Below are 22,443 nucleotides of genomic sequence, written 5' to 3'. Positions count from 1 at the left end.
ATCCATTTAAAAAAAAAATCATCCACACCATTTAGTATTAGTGGTGAAGAGTATTTTGAACCGATTGGACTTTTTCCATTTATTTTATTAAATCATTTTTATTTGATTTTCATAGTATTTTAGTCATTAATCTTAGTAGGGACACTTAAGAATAGTAATTCTTTCAACTCGATTTATTTTATACTAAGTTTTTGTCTTGTTTGAATATTTTGTAATACGTCTTTAAAGTGACTTAATCTATTGACCAATAGAGTTTTAACTTCATACGAGCTATTTCTAAGGCAAAGCTAGTAAAAAAATTTAAGTACTATTGTTTTAAAATTATAATTACATTGAAATGATTATGATAAGAGTTTGTGGTATTGAATGTTGTTGTGAAACAATTTAGTTTTGTAGAGACTAATTGAATTGTTTGATTTCTGTTTTGGATGTTGTTCTTTGCTTATCTATGTTAGTATGAGTGAATTGATATGTTCTATTTTGGTTATGATGATGAAGAGAGTGTGTTAAAAGGTGGGTAATTGAACCTAATTAATTGTTTGGTCTTATTGAAACGGAATGAGATAAAATCTATTAAGTTGAGTATGGTGCATTAAATTAGCGCATTAGTACCATCTGATATGATGTTGAATTAAACTACGGTGTATAATATATTTTATAATAGAGTTAATTATCTTTTAGTCTCTGAATTTTGACGTGAAATTAAAATTTATTTCTGTCTCAAACTTTGATACATTTTGGTTCTCAAACTTTCAAAATGCATGAATATAGTATTTTTTTTTTACTCAATTACGTGCTAAAATGTTTTTTTCACATGTGAAATACGTTTTCCATCACACATTGAATCGAGAAGGTGTTAATAGGTGAAAACAACTCAAATTTCCAGCAAACATTGAAATAGAAACGCGTTAAACGACATAAATAATTCAAATGTTAACATGAAACATGTTTAACACCTCAAAAACATTTAACATAATTGAGTTAAAAAGACTATATTCATTCATTTTAAAAATTTGAAAACAAAAATGTATCAAACTTTTGACAAAAAATGAATTCAAATTTTGCATAGTAACTAAAATCATATTTAATCCCTTTATAATATATATATATATATATATATATATATATATATATATATATATATATATATATATATAATTTCATTAAATTTTTCTAAATAAAGTACAATATCACATTCAATAGTATTTATTGTTTATAAATACATTTAATTAACTTGAACGTCTACATCATCTTGTTTGGATTAACCTAGAATACAAATACCTATTGACAGAATGTTCAGGAATCGGCGATCGTTATAACTACAATAATCCTAAATTGGATTAAATTAATTAGAATATTTATATTTAAATATGTAAAATATAAACATTTTGTAACATTTTAGTATAAAAAAGAGGTTTACGTGTTAATTAAAGTCATGAATAATTTTCGCATAAACAAATAAACACAAAAATTAGTGTTGACTTGAAGGATGTAAACACTTTAGCAGCAACCAATAAATAAAATTATTTATCACATTACCTCATTCAAATGGTAGTTTGCATTATCACCTTCTGAAAATAAATTAGTTATATGAATATAAAATAAACGTATTAAATTATTACACGAAAAAAAAATCAATAGTACAAAATTGATTCATATAAAGGACAATTTAGGGGTGGCAATGCGGGCCGGCCTGTCCCGTTTAGGCCCGGCCCGCATAAGGCCTGCACACCGCGGGCCGGCCCGTCCTGCCCCGCACATTTTATGCGGGCCGCATACTCTGGTCCGTCCCGCATATACGTTGGCCCGCAGGCCTGCGGGCCGGCCCGCTTTTTTTTTTAATTTTTTTTTTATGATAAAACTTTTAATGTTTAAAAATTGGGAAACTTTAAGAAGTTCACAAAATTAAGTAAAGACTTTGGGGAATTAGATGATAAATTGATAATTCAACATTTTCATCAAATTCATATTATGACATACACAATGTATTCTTTAAATTCTAGCACATTAAAAATTACATAATATTTGTCTTTTCCAGTTGTACAAGAATTTGAAATGTTAATGCAAGAGTCCATAAAAGAAGTAATTAATATACACAAGTGCAAGATTTTTTTTTTTTAATTTTATGCAGGCTTGCGGGCCGGCCTGCGCGAACCGCGGGCCTATGCGAGCCGAGCCCGCGCGAGCCTGCGGGCTCACTATCCTGGCCCGCCCCGCGTTTTTTCTGCGGGCCCGCGGGCCAGGCCCTAATTGCCACCCCCAGACAATATGCACTATTTTCTTATTGACAATATCCCTTTCATAATGAAGTAGTGGTACTGAAAGACTTAAAATACATTTTCTATTTTTAAAATATGTTTGAATTTTCTTTTGATTCAAATTTTATTTATCCTTCCAGAGAAAAAATCATTCTATGTTTCGTCTTTGAAAATCTTTTGCATCTATTAAATGTTTTCTGAGACATTTTTCACTTTTTTTTTCACAAAAATTCTTTTGTTATAGTGTAAATTTTGACGAATTTATATTTTTTACTGATTTTTTTTTTGTGTTATTTCTTTATTATACTTTTATAATACATTGATTATTACTAATTTTATCGTTTTAAAATACTATTACAGTGTATTTTTAATATCCAACAGAGAATAATATCAAAAAATTCATTAGAAAATCTAAACTCAAATTTTGGCTCCGTTTCAAATTTTACCTATGATTTTGGTTTTTTTTTCTGCAATTTTAATCCCAGTATTTTAGAAAACTGAAATTTTAGTTTATTTTTTAATTTTTTTTATAAAGTATTTCGTTTATTGGGATCGAATCCTAGATTTAATATACAAAAAGAATAATTTTAAGTGCTTAAAATGCGAAAAGAAAAGAACATTATCAGAAAAATTGAAGATCAAATCATAATCAGAGATTTTCAAAATAAAGAAGACTAAAAATTACAAAACAAAAATTAGAAACATTACGAAAACTACAATTTCACCACATCTTTCTCTAATGTGACGTACCAGTAAGTAAACATAGAATATGAGATTAACTATAATATATTTTTTTTTGTTTTAAAAAGTCAATAAAAAACTTTAGTACTATTCAAAAGAAAAGTCTAACTTTAGTATGAGAAAAATATGTTTAAGTCTTTATGAAACTTTAATGAAACTGAGAAAAATGTTACCAAAGAAATAACAATCCTTGGAAAAAACAAGAACAGATGGACCTATAGATACATAAAATAGATGAAAAGATCATAAGACTCAGTTTCTACAGCAAAAACTAAGAAACAAAGGAAACAAAGGAAAAACAGGTTTTGAAGATGTTGAAAAGAGAGAAGTACCTTTTGATGATCTTTGTCATCATTTTTCCCTTTTTCTGTGTTTGTGTTGATGGTAAGCACTTTGTGCTGGTGCATGGAGCTCTTCATGGTGCATGGTGTTGGTATAAGGTGGCTCATCAACTCAAATCAGAGGGTCACAATGTGACAACTCTAGACATGGCTGCATGTGGTGTGAATACAGAGAAGATTGAAGAAGTTGATTCAGTTTCAGAATATCATAAGCCTCTCATCACATTCTTGGCCTCTCTTCCTCCTCAGGAAAAGGTTATTCTTGTAGGTCACAGTCTTGGAGGGCTCTCAGTGTCCATTGCCATGGAAAAATACCCTAAAAAAATCTCTGTTGCAGTTTTCATCTCTGCAGCTGTTGTCACTCAGAACCTCACCTACCTTACTTTTCGTCAAGAGGTATTGCTCTCACTGCTCACATATTTTCAACCAATTATCTCAACTTTATATCCAAATCCATGCTGCATAATCTTTTAAGTATGTGTGTTTTTCTTCATCAACATGTAAGTTTGTATTTGAATTAGTACACACAAAAACTAATTAAGATTTTTTTTATTGTACCCTTTTACATATTCATATAAATGCATCGAAACATTTGTTCATTTGTTATTTATTTTATAAATCTAAGATGCATTATATTTCAATTTGAGTTACATCGATGTTGAACACATATTCGTGCCCGTTACTGTAAGATATTTTACCAATAGTTATGAATATAGTATCTGATTTATAGAACAGTAGCAATTTTATCATGACAATAATTTATAATTTTTTATTTTGATAACGTTTAATACATATGATTTTAATTTAGATTCACGCGATAATAATCGTATATTTATCGTGTTTTTAAAACTTTTGCACACTTTTCGATATACATATATCATATATTGTATATATATACATTATAAGTATAAATATTATGAATTTCTTTATATACATCGTAAGTATAAATACAATTATGAAGTGTCACTGATGTAGGTAAATAGAAGATTGGGCAATGATTTGCGGGAACAATACTTCATATTGGATGGAAACAGAGCTCCAATCCTCTCATCAATTGGAGTTGAATTTTTTAGATCTAGATTGTACCAACTATCAACAACCGAGGTAAACTAAACATGTTCAATTCCATCTTTCTTTGACACAGAATCATTCAAGCAATTGAAAAGTTAACGAATGATACGTGTGAGATATTGGTTCACTGTGTTGACAAATAAGTCTCTCTGGATAAACACTCTTTGTATTCAGATTTGTTGTATTTGAAATGAAGCATTACATGGTCCTTTTATAGGCCTTTGGACATGACCCTTCAACTACATTCATTAAATATAACTACTACTTAACTTATAATTAATGAACTCTATTACATGCTTAATCATAGTTAGACCCACTCTCAACCTTTTGCAATCTTCTAGACAATTAATATAGCAACTTTCAACTACCCACATTTAAGTTTATCTAACAAAATCCCCTCGTAAACTTAAATGCTCTTCTTGTCCTTCATTCTGAGTATCATCTTATTGTTCTCGAACAGAGAGGATGGCAGCGGCTTTGTAAACATATTTGCAGCTTGTGCTCGACTTTCAACGTGCTCCAACTCTACATTTCCTTCTTTCACTTGTTCTCGGATGAAGTGAAATCGAACATCAATGTGCTTGCTTCTCTCATGATTGACCGGGTTCTTTGCCAATTTAATGGTTGACTTGTTATCAACTCGGATCACAGTCCCCTTTTCTTGCTTCAATTCTAGTTTGCTTAGAAGGTTTCTATGCCAAACTGCATGGCAGACACTCCAAGATGCTGCAACGTACTCTGCTTCACATGTTGACAGTGTTACAATGGGTTGTTTCTTTGAAAGCCAGGTGAACGTCGTGCTCCCCATGAAGAATACATATCCAGACGTGCTTTTCCGGTCATCAACATCTCCACACCAATCATTGTCCGAGTAGCCGACTAGTCGGAAGTCATCCGTCCTAGTATACATCAGGCCAAGTGAGATTGTTCCTCTCACGTACCTTATAATTCTCTTTAGGGCCTTCCAATGAGTATACATCGGTTCCTCCATATACCAACTTGCTATTCCAACACTTAGCATTAAATCTGGTCTGGTATTTGTAAGATACCTGAGACTTCCAATCAGACTTCGGTATTTTCTCGCATCAACTCGGTCTCCATCTGCATATTTAGAAAGTTTTGTGCCCGATTCCATAGGGGTGGAAACCGGGTTACAACTCGTCATCTTGAACTTCTTTAAGACATCCTCAGCATACCTTTCCTGTGACACAAAGATATCGTCCTTCCCTTGAATGACTTCCAAACCAAGGAAATACTTCATAAGACCTAAGTCGGTCATCTCGAAATCCTTCTTCATCACTTCTTTAAATGCTTCAATTAGCTCAGCATTATTCCCCGTGAAGATAAGATCATCGACATAGAAGGCAATGAACATCACATATTCTCCTTTCTTCTTTATGTAAAGAGCATGTTCATAAGGGCACTGCTCATACCCATTCTTCTTGAAGTAAGTGTCGATTCTTTCATTCCATGCTCGTGGAGCTTGCTTCAGGCCATAAAGTGCCTTCTTCAATCTCAGGACTTTCTTCTCTTTGCCTCTTTGCATGTATCCAAGTGGTTGTTCAACATATATTTCCTCCTCCAAGACTCCATTCAGAAATGTTGACTTCACATCCATCTGCAAGATTGTCCATCTGTGTTGAGCTGCTAAGGAAATCAGCAACCTAATTGTTTCCATCCTTGTCACTGGAGCGAATACTTCATCATAGTCCATTCCTTCCTTCTACTTGTACCCTTCATTACGAGTCGAGCTTTATATCGCTCAACTTCTCCTTCAGCATTTGTTTTCTTCTTGTACACCCACTTTACGCCAATAGGTCGAGCTCCTTTGGGCAGATCGGTTAGCTCCCACGTGTTGTTGCGTTCGATTGCTCTGATCTCTTCATTCATTGCCATTTGCCACTTTTCCTCCTCCACGGCCTCTTCAAAGCTCAAGTCTTTCGAATCTGCCAAGAAACATACAACATGTACTTCGTTAGTCGAGTTGTATATGTCTTACAAGCTTCGCGCTCTAGGCTGTAGAGGTTCATCTTCTTCATCAGAAGTCTCATGATCTCTCACAGTTGGTGATGTATCTACTTCCAAGCTTCTAAACTCCTTCTCCGAGTTGTTCCACTTCCACTCGCTCTCTTCATCAACTTTAACATATCGGCTCATAATCACCTTCTTTGTTATTGGGTTGAACAACCAATACGCCTTGGTTTTTTCATCGTACCCAATAAACACGTACTTCTTGCTCCGATCTTCAAGTTTTGTCCTTTGTTGAGTTGGAACATGACCATAAGCAATGTTGCCAAACACTTTGAGGTGAGACACACTCAACTTTCTTCCACTCCAGACTTCTTGCGATGTTTTCTCGTTCAACTTAGCATGCGGACATCTATTTGGCACATACATGGCACATTGCACTGCTTCCGCCCAGAACTCCTTAGGCACGTTCTTGCTTTTCAACATTGTACGAACCATGTCAAGTATGGTTCGATTTTTCCTCTCAGCTACTTCATTCTGTTGGGGTGAGTATGGTGCTGTCAGAAATATCCTTATTCCTTGCTCCTCGCAATACTTCATGAGCTCGGATGAGATGAACTTGCCTCCTCGGTCAGACTAACAAATTTGATAGGTATGTCGGTCTCCTTTTCAACCATTGCTTTGAACCTTTTAAACACTTGGAACACCTCGAATTTCTCCTTCAAAAAATACACCCATGTTTTTCTTGAAAAATCATCTATGAAAGAAATGAAATACCTTTTCCCACTGAAAGATTCAGGGGTAATTGGTCCACAAATGTCTGTGTGAATTAATCTGAGTTGTTCCTTTGCCCGGTACTCAGCAGTCCTCGGAAATAAGGTCCTTGGATGCTTCCCGAGCACACACTCTTCACATAATTTCTTTTCAAACTCCACAGTCAGGAGTCCTCGCACCATCTCCTTTTTCACCAACTCAGCTAACCCACCAAAATGCAAGTGGCCAAACCGGAAGTGCCACATCATAGCTTCATCCTTCACATCAAGTTTCAAGCACCTTTCTTGGACTATTTTTAGGTCCAGCTTGTACATCATGTTCTTCATCTCTACTCGAGCAATCAATCGATCTGACTTATCTTTCAAGTATAGTACTCGGTCTTTCATCAGAACCGAGTAGCCTTTCTCCATCAGCTGGCTCATGCTCAATATGTTGCTCTTGAGATCGGGTACATGGTACACATCTCTGATTTCTCCAACTCGGTTGTTCTTTTTCAGGTACCAGATTGTACCCTGACCTTTTACTGCCACCTTTGATGCATCTCCAAATGATACGTGTCCAGCGTTAACTTTGGTGAGCTCCTTAAAAAGATTCTCGTCCCCGCACATGTGGTTGATTGCTCCTGTATCAAGGTACCAAACTGAGTTGTCAGAACAGCTCGGACTTAGCTCGGCACCTGATCTCCTGGACATCATTAATATTCCTTCTTCCTCAGCATCCTCAGAAAGGAAGTTTGTTTCCTTCTTGCTTTTAGATCGGCAATCCTTTGTGAAATTTCCAACCTTTCCACAATTGTAACATTTGACTCCTGAGTAGCAGTCTTTAGCAAAATGACTGTACTTACCACATTTGAAGCACTTAACTCCTGAGTTATTCGTGTAACATCCCGGTAGGATACTACTTAAAATAAAATAAAGTAAAATAAAAAGAAATAACTTCCTCATTCATTCTTAAATCATTTCCCAAAAACGCGAGAAATTTTAAAACATTAAAACATTAATAATAAATTATTAATAGTCACAATACTCTAGAATTCGCCTTTACAATATAAAAATCCAAAGCCATGAAAACTGAAATCAAATTACAAGATTTAAAATAAGGTCTTGTATAAATAAATCCCCTGTACTCTGAGCCCACTCTCCGCCACTAAGCAACTCCTGGCTCACCTGAAACATCATCTGCTCCCGGATAATAAATTACTCGATCATCGCCACACACAAACAGATAAGGTGAGCTATGCACATAAACATAAATAAATATGAAATAACCCCCAACCCCTTCATAATTATTTATTTACAAAAATCACCCACTTTCCCACACTCATAACCAATATGAGTTCATGCATGTACTTTAAATCTGGGATTTCATGTGCTTCCATGACCCTATTCGCTCGTGGTCCAACCTACAAGCCTATCCCGCTTGTAGTCCTGCTTCACAGACTCTCACGCCCGTTCATCCGAACTCCTCGCTCAGACTCGGACACGCATACCCGCCTTTCCTACTATGAACTCTCTCGCTCATAGCATTCTCAAGTTGAGCATAAGATGAACTCCCTCGCTCACTTATCCCAACTAGAGTACCTCCGGTGAACAATCAATTCACATTCCGCATGCGGTCCCCCCATCACGAACTCCTCGCTCGCGACTCAATCCAAGCACATCTCAAATCCTATGGACTTAGTCCTTCAAGCCCAACACCACAAACACATGCATATAATTTCCTTAGTCTAGGAAACACCAAGCAATTTAGTACAACAATACGTAAGAACCTGGCTCCTCGCCATTCTCGCTTAAGCCACGCCTGTTCGCCCAATCGAATGCATTTGTCTCGCCCAAGCTGAATCTCCCCGCCTGAGCGAGTGTGAAACAGTGGCCTCACCACGATATCTCGCTTAGGCGAGGTCATCTCTCACCCAAACACACAATTTTTTCTCGCCTGAGCTACAATTCAAGCAACGCACCAATATTTATCACGATTTCTCGCTTAGGCGAGACCTTCTCGCCTCGCCTGAGTGAGACCTTAGTTCGTTCAAACCCTCAGCTCCTCGCCTAAACGAGGATTTAACGCAAAATCCAACCTTGATTCGTCGCGGCCTCGCTTGGGCGAGTCATTCTCGCTTGAGCGAGAAAACACGTCGTTCAACACCAAGCGAGTCGCCTGGGCGAGATGCTCGACCCCTAAACCAGTAGCGAATCTCTGCAACTCTCGCTTAGGCGAGAGTGCCTCGCTTGGGCGAGAGTTGCAGTATTTCTCCATTGTTCTTGCACGAAACCAACCAAACCCATACCAAAAACCCAAGTCAATCATTACCAAGCCTTCCATTTTATCAAACAGCCATAAGAACATATTTGTATACACATTTGAATCACTAAAACCAAAGGTTTGGCCATAACAACCAATACAGTACCACAACCCTACTCTAATTCATATAAAACACCCATAACCAAAACTTTGTGCACATCATCAACCAACCAATTCTCAATCATAATGTATGTAATACAAAATTTCATATAACACAGAAACCAATTGAGAATGTAAAACACAGAATCACAAAGCATAAGTCATACACATAATTTCAGCATCCCCTAACCTGAAATTCTTGATTAAAATTGGGAAGAAAAATGGAGTTTCCTAGGTTCACCAATGCTTTGCTTCACCCTCTCTCCCAATTCAGCCCTTGCACACCCAAAAACTCACCTCTCACTCTCAAGTTCGTCTTCCTTTCAAGGATCAATTATCAGACTTCATTTAGCAAAAATAAGGTCTATTTCATCGCTAACAAGGTTTGAACCCGTGACCCTCCACTCATAAGGCTAAAGCACAACCATTATGCCAATTCACATTTAGTGATAACCATTATAATCTTATGACTATAATATCACTCACTAGTCACAATTATATTACCAAAACAAAATAAGAATAATTCAACCCAACACAAAAAAAAAAACATACATAGGACTTGAACCCAAACCCTCTCACGCAATTAAGTACTCTCAACCATTTGAACTAGTGCTTTTCCACGTCATACCAATTAGCATTTAATGATATTCAAGTTCCCACCTCCCTCCTTTAATTAATTAATTAATTAATTAATTTTCCACGGGTCTTACAGTTCGACTGACCTCCTCGGCCTCTACCACCACGACCTCCACCTTGTCCTCGACCACGCCAGTTTTGTTGGCTGACCTATTCTTGACCTCTTTCATATCCTCTTTTGCCTCTACCACCTCGGCCTCGAGTGTTCTGAGTATAAGAAACCTTCTTCTCCCTAATGGTTGCCTTTGCTTAGAGTGTTTGATCAAAGGACTCCTCCTTCTTCTTCCTTCTCCACTGCTCATGCGCTTCAATCGACTCAGCAAGCTCTTCCACCGAGAGCGTTATCGCTACGATCTCAACTCGAGAGACGTACTCGGCAACCCCTTCATCTTCCTTCATCCTCATCCTTTCAAGCTCTCCTCTAAGAGTTTGAAGCCGAACTTGCTTCACACGGTTATCCCCTTTGGATGCCTCTCCAGAATATCCCACGCTTCTTTTGAAGACATAGCATTTGCTATCTTCTCAAAGCCGGAATCATCAACAGCTCGGTACAGCACGTACAAAGCCGTTTTGTCCTTTGCTTGTGTTGCTTTTAACGTAGCAAGTTGGGCTATCGTCATTTCTCCAACGTCCTCTGGTTCTTGGTGCCCATTTTCGACCACCTCCCATACCTCTTGGGAACCAAGGAGAGCCTTCATCTGCAGGCTCCAGTTATCATAGTTGACACCTTTTGATAACTTCGGCAGGGGCATCCTGTTAGCTAAGCTGGCCATCTCGATCAAACTCTCTAACTCACTCAAACACTTAGGCTCTTAAGCTTTGATGGCAATTTGTTGACAAACAAGTCTCTCTGGATAAACACTCTTTGTATTCAGATTTGTTGTATTTGAAATGAAGCACTACATGATCCTTTTATAAGCCTTTGGACATGACCCTTCAACTACATTCATTAAATATAACTACTACCTAAATTACAATTAATGAACTCTATTGCATGCTTAATCATAGCTAGACCCACTCTCAACCTTTTGCAATCTCCTAGACAATTAATATAGCAACTTCCAACTACCCACATTTATGTTTACCTAACACACTATACTATGTGTAGTACATTAAGATTAGACAACTAGTCTTTTATCGTCTAAAAAGATATACGACCTTAATCTACATATAAGAGATTGACACCACTCTTAACCCAAAAATTTAAGTCAATGAATTTATAGATCCTCATCCTTATATGATGTTCAACTTTCTTATTTTTACTCAATGTGGGACTTAGACTCACTTGAATTTCCAACAAGTATAGACTGACACCACTTTTAACCCAAAAACTTAAGACAATGGGTTTATAGATCTTCATCCTTATAGATCTTCATCTTTATATGGTGTTCAACTTTCTTATTTTTACTCAATGTGAAACTTAGACTTACTTGAATTTCCAACAAGTGTAGACATATTTAAGGCTTAGTCAGTGATAACAAAATTGTTGTATATACAAGACCTCATATCCTTTGTATTTGGGTTAATGTTTTGAGTTGTAATGATTGTGTTATCTTGGGTAAGAGCTTGCTCATAGAGAAACCTTGAATTGTAATCTCTGTTATAGTGAATTCTTTTCCGAACATAAATTGAACCAAATTTGTTTACATATTATGCAGGATCTAACACTTGCTACATCTGTGGTGAGACCTTTACCACCCTTTATGAGTGATGTAAAATTATTGGCAAAACAAAGTGCAGTAAGCAAGAAGAGGAATGGAATGGTTTCTAAAGTCTTCATCATTTCTGAAAAAGATAATTTGATACCAAAAAACTTTCAAAGGTGGATAATTCAGAACACTGGTTCATATGCTGATGTCAAAAAGATAAAGAATTCAGACCATATGGTCATGTTTTCAAAACCAAAAGAGCTTGCTTTGGAACTGTTAAAGATTGCTTACAAATATTAATTTCAATATGGTAACGTAGTGTGCATCGTAAAATAGAGAAATGTAAACAAAGACATGTTTATTGGACCATTATCATAAAAATATAAGTACCAATGATAACCTTTTTTAGTACAGTAACGTCCAAACCTCCTATTCATGATAAATAATTTTATGGTTTGAACTACCGGCTTCTAAGATAAAGTTTACACCTACTTACGTACTATAATCTGATAGCAGATGACATAATAAGTCTATCTGATAGTAGATGACACGATAGATCTAATAAACAATAAATTTTATTATGATAGACTTTAAAGTGTGACTCTGATACCGAGTTAAGTAGTTAATTTTAAGTCTAACTCAATTTCATAAAATCGATTTGTAAGATGAGATTTGCATTTATTTATATATTATAAAATCATTTTATTTCTAATTTATGTGATATCTATAATACAAAAGCTGCAAAATTCTAATTTTAGGATAACTAATTTAGGAGAGTTCTACTACTCATTACCTCTGATATAGAATCATATGAGCAATTAAAAAATTAATGAAGGATATTGAAATAGTTTATTAGTAATTTATATATATTGAATATATGGATTTGATTTAATTTTGCTAAACCTAATGTAATGTTTGTAAGGATTAAAAATATGTTTTACTTAATATTGAAGTAAAATCCAAATATGAGAGAACATATCTTGAAAGGGAGTAATAGTAAAAACAGAAAGGGAAAGAACTCTCCACCCTAAACTTATCTTTTCTATCATTCGCCCTCAATGCACGTTCATATTTTCTTCTTCCATTTTCATCCAAATACACCTTCAATCTTCATCCATTTAAAAAGAAAAATCAACCACACCATATAGTAAAAGTGGTGAAGAAGAGTATTTTGAACCGATTGGACTTTTTCCATTTATTTTATTAAATCTTTTTTATTTGATTTTCAGAGTATTTTAGTCATTAATCTGAGTAGAGACACTTAAGAATATTGATTCTTTCAACTCAATTTATTTTATATTAAGTTTTGTCTTGTTTAGATATTTTATAATAAGTCTTTAAAGTAGTTTAATTTATTGACCAATAAAGTTTTAGCTTCGTACGAACTATTTTTAAGGTAAAGGAAGCTAGTAAAGATTTTTAAGTATTATTGTTTTAAAATTATAATTGCATTGAAATGATTATAATAAGAGTATGTGGTATTGAATGTTGTTGTGAAACAATTTAGTTTTGTAGAGACTAATTGAATTGTTTAATTTCTGTTTTTTGGATGTTGTTCTTTGTTTATCTATGTTAGTAAGAGTGAATTGATATGTTCTATTTTGTTTATGATGACGAAGAGAGAGTGTTAAAAGGTGGGTAAAATATAAACATTTTGTAACATTTTAGTATAAAAGGGGTTTACGTGTTGATTAAAGTTATGAATAACTTTGGCATAAACAAACACAAAAATTAGTGTTGACATGAAGGATGTAAACACTTTAGCAGCAACCAATAAATAAAATTATTTATCACATTACCTCGTTCAAATGGTAGTTTGCATGTTACATCACCTTCTGAAAATAAATTAGTTATATGAATATAAAATAAACGTATTAAATTATTACACGAAAAAAAAAAATCATTAGTACATAATTGATTCATATAAAGGACAATATACACTATTTTCTTATTGAACATATCCCTTTCATAATGAGGTAGTCTTACTGAAAGACTTAAAATACATTTTCTATTTTTAAAATATGTTTGAATTTTCTTTTGATTCAAATTTTATTTATCCTTCCAAAGAAAAAATCATTCTATATTTCGTCTTTGAAAACTTTTTGCATCTATTAAATGTTTTCTGAGACATTTTTCACATCTTTTTCCACAAATATTGTTTTGTTACAGTGTAAATTTTGGTGAATTTAGATTCTTTGTTGATTTTTTTTGTATTGTTTCTTTACTACACTTTCATAATACACTGATTACTACTAATTTCAATGTTCTAAAATATATTAAAAAGACATTTAAAATATTACTATAGTGTATTTTTGTATTTTTAATGTTCAACAAAGAATAGTACCAAAAAAATCAATAGAGAATCTTGACTCAAATTTTGGCTCCGTTTCAAATTTTACCTGTAATTTTGGTTTTCTTTTTTCGCAATTTTAATCCCAATATTTTAGAAAACTGAAATTTTAGTTTATTTTTAAATTTTTTTATATAATATTTCGTTTATTGGGATTGAATCCTAGATTTAATATACAAAAAGAATAATTTTAAGTGCTTAAAATGCGAAAAGAAAAGAACATTATTAGAAAAATTGAAGATCAAATCATAATTATAGATTTTCAAAATAAAGAAGACTAAAAATTACAAAACAAAAATTAGAAACATTACAAAAACTACAATTTCACCACATCTTTCTATAAATAATGTGGCGTACCAGTAAACATAGAATATGAGATTAACTACAATATTTTTTTTGTTTCAAAAAGTCAATAAAAAACTTTAGTACCAGTCAAAAGAAAAGTCTAGACTTTTGTATGAGAAAAATATGTTTAAGTCTTTATAAAATTGAGAAAAAAGTTACTTAAAAAATAACAATCCTTGGAAAAAACAAGAACAGATGGACCTATAGATACATAAAATAGATGAAAAGATCATAAGAATCAGTTTCTACAGCAAGAACTAAGAAACAAAGGAAACAAAGGAAAAACAGGTTTTGAAGATGTTGAAAAGGGAGAAATACCTTTTGATGATCTTTGTCATCATTCTTCCCTTTTTCTGTGTTTGTGTTGATGGTAAGCACTTTGTGCTGGTGCATGGAGCTCTTCATGGTGCATGGTGTTGGTATAAGGTGGCTCATCAACTCAAATCAGAGGGTCACAATGTGACAACTCTAGACATGGCTGCATGTGGTGTGAATACAGAGAAGATTGAAGAAGTTGATTCAGTTTCAGAATATCATAAGCCTCTCATCACATTCTTGGCCTCTCTTCCTCCTCAGGAAAAGGTTATTCTTGTAGGTCACAGTCTTGGAGGGCTATCAGTGTCCATTGCCATGGAAAAATACCCTCAGAGAATCTCTGTTGCAGTTTTCATCACTGCCTATGTTGTCTCTCAAAACCTCACCTACCCTGCTTTGCTTCAAGAGGTATTAATTCTTCTCACTTGTCACACTATCGGTGTATTTTTAATGCTCAGCAGAGGACTGCACCAAAAAAACCAATGAAGAATCTGAACTCTTGGTTGACATAGTAGTAAAAATTAAAAAAAAAAAAAAGTGAGAGAAATCGTGAATTTAACTCTCTGACTGACTAACATTTGAAAGATATAAAATTGGTTTGAAGGGTTTGGAAAGAAGAATGTGAAGAGATTGTAGATTTAACTTCAGGTTTTGGAAAGGAGGATGCGAGAGATTGTGGATTCAACTCCTTTTGATCCATAGAGAATTATTAGTCAAGATTTTATATTTTCATTTGTGTTTATTAAGGAATCATACAATTTGGGGAATCTATGTGTTACTGATGTAGGTAAATAGAAGATTGGGTCATGTTTTGGAGGAGCAATACTTCATATTGGATGAAAACAATGCTCCATTCCTCTCACCAATTGGAGTTGAATTTCTGAGGTCTAGATTATACCAATTATCAACAACTGAGGTAAACATGTTCATGAAAAGTTAAGTTAATGAATGGTTAGTTATTTTGATTTGTAGAGTTACATGTGCATGATTTGATTGTAATAAACCTTATCTCTTTTATATATTATGCAGGATTTAACACTTGGTGTATCTGTGGTGAGACCTTTACCTCCATTTATGAATGATGCAAAACTATTGGCAAAACAAAGTGCAGTAAGCAAGAAGAGGAATGGAAGGGTTTCTAAAGTCTTCATCATTGCTGAAAAAGATAATTTGGTAACAGAGGACTTTCAAAGATGGATAATTCAGAAGACTGGTCCATATGCTGATGTCAAAAAGATTAAGAATTCAGACCATATGGCCATGTTTTCCAAACCAAAAGATCTTGCTTTGGAACTGTTAAACATTGCTTACAAATTTTAACTTCATTATGGTAATGTAGTGTGCATCATAAAATAAAGAAATGTTTGAAAAAAATTAAAAAAATAAAGACAAGATTATGGTACCATTATCATGAAAATAAGTACCAATGATACCCTTTAGTCATTGTTATTCTTAATGTCAAAAAACCTCCATAGATTAACTTATGATTCTTGATTTAGTGTAAAATCTTAGGGGTTAATGATTTAACTTATCATTAACTTATTATATTTACATATTAAATTATTCTATTATAACTAATAATTAGAATTTAATTTATAAGTATTATTAATTTAAATTACAATACTATTATGTATTTATATCTACAAAATATAATATTATAGAAAAAAGTATTTTTAATTATTTATTATTTTTATTTTTTACTATAAAAAAAGGAAAATTATTTTTTAACAAAATTTTGTTGATGAACTGTTGACGATATACACGTGACAACACTTTAATGGATGAAAGAAATGTTTGATGTAACTTAAAAAGAGAAGAGAAAAGGTTAGTGTGTGTTGAAAAATAAACTTTATCAAAGAAAAAAATTGTTATAAGAATCCATAAAAAATTAGGCCAAAAGACAAAGTTGGATTGATCCGTATTTTGACCTATCAAATTGATGTTCGAACCAAAATGAATTGATAGATTGAAATCTTCAATCCGATTCATCTTTTTTATCTTTTTTAACCCAGGCAGGCTGTCCAACGAACCCAACCCTACTAAAACTTACTAAAACTGGTATATTTTCTGTTTCTGTCTTAGAAGAGTTTATGGAAAAAGTTAACCTATATAATTTCATCATCTATATTTTTTATAGTTACTTTCTAAGTTTATAAAAACAGGTTAGAAAACTAATGATTGTTCTCTTATTTGGAATAAAAAAAACAACCAACATTTCCTGCATGTTTTCATCACTCATCTGCTACGAAAAGTGATGTATTATTGTGTTCATATCCACCCCATTTTCTGAGCACAAAAAGCAAAAGAGGACCTCAAAGAACAAAGAGAAATGTTACACAGTTGCTCAAATTCTTGTCATCTGAAGAACAACTCCATGGCCAGGTTCCACGACCAAACGAAAGGCTGGTGAATGGCAGTAACTTGGTGAGAGAGAGAAGTGAAACTTCATCAGAATCAGAGACAAAATCACCTTCAGTTCTACCATGGCTAAGTGCTGTCCAACACACACACGTGCCCCTATTCCAAATGGAATATAAGCTTGTGGAACCTTGCATGCTCCAAGCACCCCATTTTCAAATCTTTCAGGATTGAACTTGTGAGCATCAGCACCCCAGAGAAGAGGGTCATGCTGCAGCACCGAGAGTGGAATCTGAATGTTCATTCCTTTTGGAATTAGTAACCCTTTTAGACTTACATCTTCAAGAGCTGTTCTAACAACGAATACTGCTGGTGGATACAGCCTCAGAGTCTCTTGAATCACCATGGTTAACTGCATGAATAACATTGTTATGGAAGGCTTCAAGTTCATGAGAAAGAATGCTCATGAAACTTGCAGATGTTTTTTCTACAGTTATACTGAATTTTGAGACAGACAAATGTTGTATTGATAAACATAAATCAGAATGCTTCAGCAATTGATGTGATCAAAATCAAGTTTTATTTAGATAAGTTTGAAGAAAAGTGTTTTGAAGTAAGATAGTTTCGTTTAGACATAACACAGAATCAGCTCTTACCTAGGAACAAAAGTGTGTATCAAGATGAAAGGAAAGGAAGTTGGTAGAAAATTATAGTAAGCTACAAATTTTATTCATGAAAACAAGTTAACTTTCCATGAAAAAGGAACTTTTTATGAAATGCTTTTAAGAAAGCTTAGTTTATCTGCATGAAATCAAAAACATGCTCTTAGCTTTTCTGCATGTAATACTACCTATGATGCATGAAAACTAAGTCTCTGAAGTAAAATTTTTCAAAGATCAAGAAAAACTAAACCAAGGGAAGATGAATGTAATGTATCAATTCACTGTGTTTAGTGAAAACATACAGTTTTCAAACTTTTGAGCATGTCTGCATCAGGAGCATTTTCTCCACAAACTTCAAGCACTTCAGCTCGAACACGGTCTTGCCAATCTTGATGCACAGCTAACAGCATTAAGCACCATGATGCTGTGATGGCAGTAGTCTCATGTCCAGCGAAGAATATATTTTTGCAGTTATCTATCACAAACCTGTCACGTGAGATGGAATCTGATACGAGGCCATCACCACCACCCTCGCAGTTCTTTGCACCCTCAAGAATCATTTGTAAGAGATCCTGCTCATGAGTTTCCTCCAAACGTTGCTTTATGAGCTTTGCTATCTTTGAGTCTATCTCTTTCTCCAATCTCCACATTTCTCTGTTGCTTTTGTTTGGCAAGTATCTGAAACAGAGATTATGGCACACCACTTTTCACATTAGCAGCAGCATCACTAACAAGAACAAGAACAAGAACATAACATACAAATGTGCAAAACATTGAACATTATTATGATTGATGAGCATAAAATAGTCCTTTTAGTTGACATGCATACCGAAAGCCTGGAATTCCAGAATGACGCTTGGACAAGATAGTTTGAAGATCTCTGAGCTTTGAGAATATTTCTCTTCCTTCAATGTAATTGCTCCCAAAACAAGCTCTGGCAATTATGTCAGCTGACAAACTTCGAAGATCTTCATCAATTTTAATCTCTGATACTGCTCCCTCACCTTGAAGTCTACCCTCCCAAGACCTTAGTGTTGTATTTGTTGAGTCCACTATCAGATTAATCATTGCCTTCAATATGATTCACAGCAAAAGAAATCATGAGATTGGTATATTGTATTACACTATAGCTGACATTTTTTAGCTCTCTTATATATTTCTTTCAGATCAGTTTTCTGAGTCAAAATGCTTCAACATACTCAATGAGTTAAGCTTTAACTACTCATTTGATCCATATATAACTACACAATCTTTATGTTTTAGTCCCTACACCAAGAAACTACTTGTTTAGTTCTTATAGATACCTTTTAATCATTTTCGATCCTGCAATACAATTTTAGACAGCTAAGGACCGAAATTGATTAAAAGGTATAGTTCTGGGTAGGATACACTTACCTTCACTTTAACAAGGAATAGTTCTGGGGCAATTATCTTCCTCTGATGAACCCAAATTGACCCATTTGATGTCATTATGCCTTTTCCCAAGAGTGGCCCCATGTCTTTGGACAGATAAGTAGGCTTCCCTAGATTCAAAGAGGTGTGCATGACCACTTCCTTCACCATCTCTATATCTGACACCATTAGCCACTGAATAGACCCAGAAGAAAACAAGTATATGGGACCTGCATGTATGAAATCAAAATTTGAACATAAAAATTATGGCAATAGAATCATATCAATCTGCAAATTCTAGGAAACCAACCCTTTTATTTAGTATTATGCCAACCCTGAAAGAATTTGACAACTTGTCTTTTGAACACACCATTAAACCAATTGTAAGCAAAATTGCAACTGGGATAAAGATCTTGACTTTTTACGTGAGGATTGTGAAAACATGATTCTTTCGGCCCTTTAGCCAAAAGGGCCTTTGGAACAAGAGAAAGTATTACAGATTTTGGCATATGTGCAGTGAAATGCATTTATTTGTATGGAAGCTGAAAAGGTTTCTGCTACAGTGACAGACCATTTCCATGAATTTTATCAGATCAAGAACAGATAGAATTCACAATAGACTCAAACTCAACTCAATGTTAAGCCTCAGCCTATACAAATTGATCAATAAACTCAGAAAATATAAAAGAGCCCAAAATGTCAAGCATGCAAGCATGTACCTTTATTTTTCACTCAGAACCATTATTCAACTTTTATGATCAAAATCTCACAAGAAAAAACCATTCAATGCAAAGAACAGTGACTGTTGTCGATTCATTGCTCCAAACCAAACAAAAAAGGAAGAAAACAACATGTTTATGAGGCTGGCCAAAGTGACTAACTCACCATATTGGTTGATCCACTTTTGAACATGAGGGAAGAGAGTGAAAGGCCACTTGTGAGAGACAGAAAAGTCTTCATCTTTCTCTTTATCTTCAGTGGCTGGTGTTGAATGAACTTGAAGCAAAATATTCTTCATTTCTGGGATGTTGCCAAAGTAGAAGTGAGGAGAAGGCCCTTTAATCCCCTGCTTCTGAAGCTTTGCTCTCATTGATCTTGGCCTCAACACCAAAACATTGAAGACATGAATCAACAACACCAAAACTGCTCCTAACAAAATCTTCACTGTGTTCATCTCCATCACAGTGCACTTTCTTTCTCCCTCCTCCTTTACTTTTTCTTACTTCACATTATCACAATAGAACAAAACCATATTTATGTGCCTCCTATCCTTTTCCTGTCATTTCACAAATTTTTAGGAGAGGTGGGCCAGCTCGCAGGATCGCAAGAAAAAGTATGAGACGGACTAAGTATTTTAATCCGTTAGTCGTTAGTCTATTTAAGCTTGTTCAGCTTAACCCGCAACTAGCACGGGCTAATGAGAGGTTGGTTCGTTTAGGTCCGGCCCACTTAATCCCGCAGTATAATGACAATGACACCAACACAATACATAATGTATATTTTTTACAAGCAAGTTACTTAGAGTTTTTTTTCTAATCCATCCAAAAGCAACTCTATTTTTTACAAGCAAGTTACTTAGAGTTTTTTTTCTAATTCATCTAAAAGCAACTCTATAGTTAATGTTTCTTCTCTTGTTTTAATATGAAAGAAACCATCTTTATGTCTTTCTGTCATCTCACAAATGTTTAGGAAAGGTGGGCCAGCTCGTACGCTCGCAAGAAAAAGTGTGGAGCGGACTAAGTATTTTAATCCGTTAGTCTGTTTAAGCTTGTTCAGCTTAACCTGCAGCTAGCGCGGGCCTATGAGAGGTTGGTTCACTTAGGTTCGGCCCACTTAACCCGCAATACAACAACAATGACACCAACACAATACATAATGTATATTTATTACAAACAAGTTACTCACTAGAGTTTTTTCTCTAATCCATCCAAAAGCAACTCTACAATTCTTGTTTCTTTTCTTATTTTAACCTGAAAGAAAGTAATTTGTATTTTCAACATACTTCTACTTAATAAGTAAGAATTATAAAATTTGGGTATTACATTTTTCTTAAGAAATATACTTATAGAACTTTTCTTCACTGATTTAATTGAATAAAATAAAGTTATTAAAATTATACACTTTAATAAAAAAAATACAAAATAAATAAGATTTTTCAAAATGTTATTGATAAAAAAGTACAAATCTTAATCTTTGAAAGAAAAAATTCAAAAAATATATGAATTATTTGTAATTAAATTCTCTTTATTTTTTAAATAGTTTGTTTGAATGAAGTGATTAAAATAGATTTCAAATGTTTTGTTTGAATAAAGCAATTTAATATATGTTTTAAGACCGGTTTAATTTTATTTTTGAGTCCAAGTTGAGTTAGCTCGACATTCAGTCCAAGAATAGTCATTTCAAATTTCAGTTTGAATTGACTCTTGAAGATTGAACTTGGATCGTCTAGACTTGAGCTTTGGCACGAATCAACTCGGCTTATCTTCGACCAAAACTGACCTTGCTTGACCTTCGGACCGGGCCGATCCGATTCGACCTTCTGCCCCGAGCCAATCTGGCTCAACCTTTGGCCCTGGCCGACCCAACCTATGGTATGTACCAATACGACTTGACCTTCAGTTCAGATCGATCCAACTCCACCTTCGAAACAGATCAACTCGACTCAACCTTCAATGTAACATCTCTATTTTTAATAAACTATATTTTATCCTTACAATAAAAATTCTTATATTTTTACTCCTATGATTAACTATGATGTTGTCATAATTAGAAATAATATTTAGAAATCCAAACAAAACCATCTTTATATAGTTCCCAACAAAAACCATTTTATTGTCATTTCACAAATTTTATAACAAACTAGCCTCAGACCCGTGCCGTGCATGCACGGGTTTTTTTTTCCTCTTTTTATTAATTTATATTAAAAGTATTAATGTAATTATTGTTATATTTAAATAAATAATTTATTTATATAATTATATTTAAGTGTTATAATTATGTATAATTATAAATTTAATATTTTTAAAAAATTAATAATGCAAAAAATTTATTTCTAATTATTTTTTATAACTAAGTAATTCAAAATTAATAATATTATTTTATTTTTTTTATGATCAAGTAATATATTATAATAAATAAAAGCAATAATACAAATAATAATAATAATAAATAATAGAATAATGT

General features: G+C 33.9%; 3 protein-coding genes across 3 annotated transcripts; 2 read left to right on the top strand and 1 right to left on the bottom strand.

The window, feature by feature from the left end:
- Nucleotides 1-3,276: 3,276 nt before the first annotated feature.
- Nucleotides 3,277-12,181, top strand: LOC114166926 (methyl jasmonate esterase 1-like). The gene is made up of 3 exons (XM_028051812.2): nucleotides 3,277-3,736; nucleotides 4,316-4,444; nucleotides 11,848-12,181. Exons 1-3 carry the CDS (start codon nucleotides 3,311-3,313, stop codon nucleotides 12,136-12,138), a joined length of 846 nt encoding a protein of 281 aa, XP_027907613.1. The 5' UTR covers nucleotides 3,277-3,310; the 3' UTR covers nucleotides 12,139-12,181.
- Nucleotides 12,182-14,705: 2,524 nt separating this feature from the next.
- Nucleotides 14,706-16,268, top strand: LOC114167526 (methyl jasmonate esterase 1-like). Its single transcript, XM_028052627.2, has 3 exons — nucleotides 14,706-15,256; nucleotides 15,636-15,764; nucleotides 15,878-16,268. The coding sequence occupies exons 1-3, from the start codon at nucleotides 14,831-14,833 to the stop codon at nucleotides 16,166-16,168; spliced, it is 846 nt and encodes a 281-aa protein (XP_027908428.1). The 5' UTR covers nucleotides 14,706-14,830; the 3' UTR covers nucleotides 16,169-16,268.
- A 743-nt stretch (nucleotides 16,269-17,011) lies between these two features.
- LOC114166208 (cytochrome P450 714C2-like) lies at nucleotides 17,012-20,572 on the bottom strand. The gene is made up of 5 exons (XM_028050899.2): nucleotides 20,146-20,572; nucleotides 19,264-19,490; nucleotides 18,698-18,939; nucleotides 18,171-18,546; nucleotides 17,012-17,618 (listed from the first exon to the last, which is right to left on the bottom strand). Exons 1-5 carry the CDS (start codon nucleotides 20,438-20,440, stop codon nucleotides 17,193-17,195), a joined length of 1,566 nt encoding a protein of 521 aa, XP_027906700.1. The 5' UTR covers nucleotides 20,441-20,572; the 3' UTR covers nucleotides 17,012-17,192.
- Nucleotides 20,573-22,443: the final 1,871 nt, after the last annotated feature.

Source organism: Vigna unguiculata, chromosome 10 (assembly GCF_037176805.1).
Source record: "Vigna unguiculata cultivar grain cowpea cultivar isolate G323 ecotype 2 chromosome 10, ASM3717680v1, whole genome shotgun sequence".
Classification (NCBI taxonomy): Eukaryota; Viridiplantae; Streptophyta; class Magnoliopsida; order Fabales; family Fabaceae; genus Vigna; species Vigna unguiculata.
The sequence above is the reverse complement of the archived record's forward strand: the minus strand, read 5'-3'. Positions and strand labels throughout refer to the sequence as shown.